The sequence below is a fragment of the Cariama cristata genome, unplaced genomic scaffold (genome assembly GCF_000690535.1).
Source record: "Cariama cristata isolate BGI_N322 unplaced genomic scaffold, ASM69053v1 scaffold12932, whole genome shotgun sequence".
Classification (NCBI taxonomy): Eukaryota; Metazoa; Chordata; class Aves; order Cariamiformes; family Cariamidae; genus Cariama; species Cariama cristata.
The window spans coordinates 2,623-8,779 of NW_009603295.1; the positions used below are offsets into that span (position 1 = coordinate 2,623).

Genomic DNA, 6,157 nt, shown 5'->3' on the forward strand with positions numbered 1-6,157 from the left:
TTATTCTGAGAAGAAAAGTTGATAAACGCTGAGCTTCTGGAGCTTTTATAATTCACTGGATGTGTTTTTAACAGTGAAGTGCAACAGTCCGTTTATTATTCATGTGTTACTGTTCTTTAATACACTGGAAAACAGAAATTGTTGAGTATGTATCCATGTGTAAACAGAAGACAACAGTTGATAAAAATCCCAGAGAATAACAGGGATTGTATTGATGTTACAAAAACTACCATCATCTTGATTAATTTCTAGTGCTTTGGGATATATTGTCACGGTGTAAATGGGAGACTTACGCACTTGAACTGGAAAGTTACTGCTGCAGTGAAAACAAACTTTGTTACTGAAATGTTTTTCTATATGCCCAATTATATTTCTGCTAAAGTCAGCAACAAAAAAAAAAGTCACATGAAGCCCAGCAGTATATGGAATATGTACATTACAATTTGGAAACAGTGGCTATTGGATTTAGTAAACACTTTTCAGGATGTTGCTGCATTGGAAGACTTAATTTTTTCTTGTGTAATAAATACTATTTCAAATCCATGTCTGATACTGTGAATAAGTAACTTAGCAATAATAAATCTCTTGAAATAGCCCTATCCCCTGCTAAAATGCTTTTGCTAAAACTGCTGCTGCAGATTTAGTTTGTAACGCTCACAGGTAGTGCAACGAAAAGCCTTTGTTCAGCACTTCAAATTTGCTTTCCAAAATAAATTTAAGTGACTCTTAGTTTTAAGTAGGACTGATAAAGGGTGTTTTTGTTCGAAGATGTTGCAAGATCATTGAACTTTAATCTATGCTTATATGAACACTGGAGTTGAATGCTGAATTAGCATGCAGCTCTAAAATTAGAAGGATGGCTTTTTGAATGGTAAATGGCTTTTACTTACTGAGAATCCCTGTTTAATCAGTTACCAGGCTGAGGATGATGGTAAAAGTTTGTTTTGTTAATAAACAGACATTGTTATTTAATTTCATGACTTCCCTACATGGTCAAGCATAGCCACCTCCTTTTTTTCCTGATTAGGGTGTACAGTTGCTTTTGTGTTTGGAGGTCCTAAATAGTGTACTGTTGGTTTGTGCTTTAGTGTATGGCTTATAGATAAAAATTTATTCTGTGAGAAGGCAAAAATTTCTCAACTCTGTTAAAAATTTTATCATGAGTAAATTACATGCTGTTTGATGATACTTACATGAAGGAAAAAAGTTCTAAGTTAATTACAAAATCACCTAAATATAATTTAATTCTGAACTTCAAACCAAAGTAAAATATTTTATTATCTTCTTGTTTTAACTTGTCAACAGTAATTTTTTTTTACCTTGCCTCCATATGCTTTGTCATTTCATACTAGTACTTACTTAGCAAATTTTGTGTTGTTTTTTTCTACCAGCTTTGTACTCCTTGCTTTCTCTCCTGGGGAGAACCTTTCTTGTCAAAGCTTTAGAAAAAGCTGTTAGTTATGATTTAACTTGTTTGTCTGCCTTTGAAACTTCTGCCCGATTTGTTTGTCTAATTCATTTTAAAAAACAAAACCCAAACTTTTTTAAAAAAAATTCTTTGGGGAAAATGGAGTGCCATATTTGCAGACCATAACTCCATGTTTTTCAATGAATGTATGCATTTTTACATTATCTGTTGAACATACCTTTTAGTGTATATGTCAGAGAGGTAAGAGTGTATGAATGTCCTTGGCTTAAGAACAGAAGCATGGATCTTCCTGTAACTTTCAGATGTGAACTAGGGACTTACTTGTTCTGTGGATTTTTTTTCTTTTTTTTTTTAATTTCTTTTTTTCCTACCATCCAGCTCTTGAAAACTGTGGTCTGTTTTTAGAGGAAAAGTGTTCAGTCTTTTTGGCTATTGAAGAAAGGATGGCTCCATATCCTACTTTCTTTAGGGAGTCCTGTTTTAGTGGATGAAGAGAGAGGGTGGAAGCAAAATGTTTGGGCCTTTTGGATGATGTCAAGGAGAAAAAAAAATACTACACTTGGGAACCCTGATCAAAATTTCTTAAAATATGGGCAAGAAGTGCAGGGAAACATTTGCAACTTTAAAATATTAAAGTAGAAAATACAACTTAAGTTCTGTCTCAGTTATCACCTATCAGTTGTATTAATAACTGACACAGAATTTTAACGGGCAAAAAATGATTGAAATGTAGACTCTTACAGAAAACCTGTCGGTGTTTTAAATAATGCTAGGTTTAATGGATTGTCATACAGATTCCAGTGAAAAAAATCAGAAGATGGAATTAAAAGAAATACAAATTGTGGGCTTATGACATTTTCTTATTTAAACATAACAAAAATAAGAATTAAGTAATGGATGAGAATATGCTAGTTTTAAATTGAGTCTAAAAGTAAATAACTAACTCCCACCTCCAAATTATGGTGGGGGGAAGTGTGCCTATCTGGCATTTGTACTAAGATTGTTGTTGGACAATTTATTTTAAGGTTGGAAAGGTCCTCCGCCACCTCGTGGATGTGAAGTTTTTGTGGGTAAGATTCCTCGTGATATGTATGAAGATGAATTAGTTCCTGTTTTTGAGAGAGCTGGGAAGATCTATGAGTTCAGACTGATGATGGAATTCAGTGGTGAGAATCGAGGCTATGCTTTTGTGATGTACACTACTAAAGAGGAAGCCCAGCTAGCCATCAAGATTCTTAATAATTATGAAATTCGTCCAGGGAAATTTATTGGTGTCTGTGTAAGCTTGGACAACTGCAGACTATTTATTGGAGCAATTCCAAAAGAAAAGAAGAAAGAAGAAATACTGAATGAAATGAAAAAAGTTACGGAAGGAGTGGTAGATGTCATTGTTTATCCAAATGCCACTGACAAAACTAAAAATCGTGGCTTTGCTTTTGTGGAATATGAATCTCACAGAGCAGCTGCAATGGCTAGAAGGCGGCTAATCCCAGGTAAACCTATTTGTAATTAAATTGAGTTTTGAGGGGAGTATCTGTCTCCATTTTGCAGGGGGTGGAGTAGTGGATCATCCCTGTTTTCCTTTCTTGAAGGTATTTTGAGAGTTACAGAACTGCAGGATCTTTTTTTTTTTTTTGGGTCATGAATCAGGGGTTTTTTTTTTTGTTTTTTTGTTGGTTTTTTTTTTTTTGTTTGATTTTTTTTTTTTTTTTTAAGAAGCTGAAATTTAAGCAGTTCTGAGAACAAAAGAGCAGGCATCTGTTTTATAAACACAAGTTACTGTAATTTACACCAAGATACGTATTTGCTTGGGCACACATCCAGTTTTCATTTGCATACACTAATCCCTGCACATGAATTCTCTTAAAGCTGAGCTTAAAAAATACAATGCTTGGAATGTGTCCCTTATTTTCTTTTAGTATGATGAGTCATTTTATTGATGTTTCACTTTTAAAAATGTTTGAAAGTATGTCTTTAATCTTTTGGTGGATAATAATTTTAAGAGTTTAACAAGTAGAAAATTACTTCTTTTTTGCACCTTATTTTACACGTTTTGAGAGAGGTAAAGTAGTAGGGATTAAATACACTGAAAGATGAGGGAATAGGTAAAGGTACAGTTAAAAGGGGAAATTCTAGAACAGAAAGGAAAAGAAGTTAAATGGCAAATGAAACAATGTAGTTGGAGAAGCAAAGTCATTAAAACAGATAAGACAGCATTGGCCTTGCTGAAATGAATGACAGAACTCCCTGTATTTATTAAGGCTCAGATGTAGGCAAGTCTCGTGTGAATTGCTGACAGTGTTAGGAAGGTGTGTTACCTAAGACTTATATAGGCCTTGCAAAGTAATGGGAGAAATACTGCCAAATGACTGAATGTAAAATAAAGTAGTTGTGTGATATGCAAAATATTGGCTTGAAATGAGCAACAAGGTTGGGGTTTTTTGGTTTATGGTTTCAGTCTCTCCTGCAACATAGAGTAAGGCTTGTGCTACTGCATATACATTTAGATTACTTTTTCCAGGTGTTGACCTTACTTTTTGGAGTGGTAATATTATTGAAGAGACTGTGTTTACTAACTATTAAAATAATATGTTGCTTATGGTTGCTTTATAGGTTGCGTGTATATGCATATCACAAAGTTTGTATTTTCACAGCTTCCAGTGCTTAATGAACCCAAAGGGTACAGGCACAACACTTGGAATTTTTGCAGTCGTCTTTTAATAATTTCAAATAGTGATATTTCGCATATTTTGCTTAAGGCAAAATATGGCAAACAAAAACCAGTTTCATGTGGCATGCATTATGTTTGCTTTTGTAGTTAATAAGAATTATTTTGTTTTCCTTTGCGTATTTCTTATTGATGTAATGATGCTTTGCTATAGGAACATTCCAGCTCTGGGGTCATACTATTCAAGTAGACTGGGCAGACCCTGAGAAAGAAGTTGATGAAGAAACAATGCAGAGAGTTAAAGTATTATATGTAAGAAATTTAATGATATCTACTACAGAGGACACAATTAAAGCTGAATTCAACAAGTTCAAGCCAGGAGTAGTTGAACGTGTAAAGAAGCTCAGAGACTATGCTTTTGTTCATTTTTTCCACCGAGAAGATGCAGTTGCTGCTATGTCTGTAATGAATGGAAAGTGCATTGATGGAGCTAGTATTGAGGTAACACTGGCAAAGCCAGTTAACAAAGAAGGTACTTGGAAGCAACATTTTAATGGTCAGATAAGTCCTTGTTCTGAAAATCTCTTAGGGTTTCCTAACAAAGAAGATGGTCATCAAAAATCCGTAGGGAAACCAGCAAGTCTTTCAGTTCGTGTTAATGGTCAGCACAGTCCAGGCCCCCCTGAAGCTGAAAGATGTACATACCCATTTTTTCCAGGAATAAAGCTTACTCCAATTAGCATGTATTCTTTAAAGTCCAGTCACTTCAGTTCTGCAGCAATGCATCTGGATTATTTTTGCAATAAAAATAACTGGACACCGCCAGAATACTACCTGTATTCAACCACAAGTCAGGATGGGAAAATACTCTTGGTGTACAAGGTGCTTATTCCTAGTATTGCAGATGGTTCCCAGAGTTACTTCATGCCAGACAAACTCTGTACAACGGTAGAAGGTGCAAAGGAATTGGCAGCACAGTTCACACTTCTACATCTAGGTAAGCATAAACACTTTCAGTTAGTTCTTAAGAACTGAAACTAGGAAAGTCACTTTAAAATTGTTCTTTGGGTATGTATCTTTGCTTGTGTGTGTATCTTTATATAAAGTATAAGTTAATCTACAGAAGAATTGTTTCTTGTATAGTCAGCTGAGTCTGGACCATCAGGGGAGAGCGCTGAAGAAAGACACTTTAAACATCTATACAGTGCAATGCTAGGGTCATTTTTGCTTAACGTTTATCTACCGCAATGATTTGTAAGGAAGAACTAGGTGACATGTTAAGTGGCTTAGCTATAAGGTCATCTGTGTGATGATTATAGTGCTGAAAATTTATTTGAAAGGCTGTCTGTGTTCTTGATTTATTATCAGTGGGGAAAACAGAAGTGGTAGATCCATGTTCAGGGAAATAAATAGGTTTGGGAAGCTTTTTTGATTCCTCGTTATAGACATTAAGGCTATAGCGCAGTATGCTTACATGGCTCTACATGCATTATCTTTGGGTAAAGAGTGCTGTCTTTTAGTGGGTTTTTTTTTTTTAACCAGAAAATGGGAGAAAAGAGGGATACAGTTATTATTAATTACTTTCTAAGTTTAGCATCTTCACTCATATATATTCCATTTCTTATAATTTGAATGCAACTACTAGAAAAAGGAAGTTGTTATATTATAAAAAGCTGTGGTAAAATCTGTTCTTGTCATAACTAAGACAACAGATGACTGCAGTTCTGACAGCATCATCCCTGTTGCTCTATAAAGTGAAATACATAAATAATACAAAATGCAACACTTCTGCCATCTTGTTCCTGCCCACCATTTTCCAGAATATTCAGCATACAGCGTTCAGAACACAGAACTGATTTCTCATGCCAGGTCATTTCATTAGTAATTGTAGTCCTCATCTGATCCGACTTCATCCTCGAAGAAATCAGAGTTCTGGCTCTTTGGTACACAGATTTGAAGGCTGTTACAGAGCCGTTAGTGATGGCTGCTTCTCTTTCTGAGAAGTGCCGTAAGAAAGACTTTTCTGTTCCCCTCTATTCCCTCTACCCCCCCCCCCCCCC

At 35.2% G+C, this 6,157-nt stretch overlaps 1 protein-coding gene across 1 annotated transcript in view; it reads left to right on the forward strand.

Annotated features, from left to right (window-relative positions):
• The window catches only part of RBM46 (RNA binding motif protein 46), a 10,503-nt gene that overhangs the window by 695 nt on the left and 3,651 nt on the right, over positions 1–6,157 (forward strand). The window contains exons 2-3 of the mRNA XM_009695126.1: positions 2,455–2,922; positions 4,312–5,094. Of these exons, the coding sequence (XP_009693428.1) occupies positions 2,455–2,922; positions 4,312–5,094 (1,251 nt within the window). The remainder of the gene's footprint in view (positions 1–2,454; positions 2,923–4,311; positions 5,095–6,157) is intronic.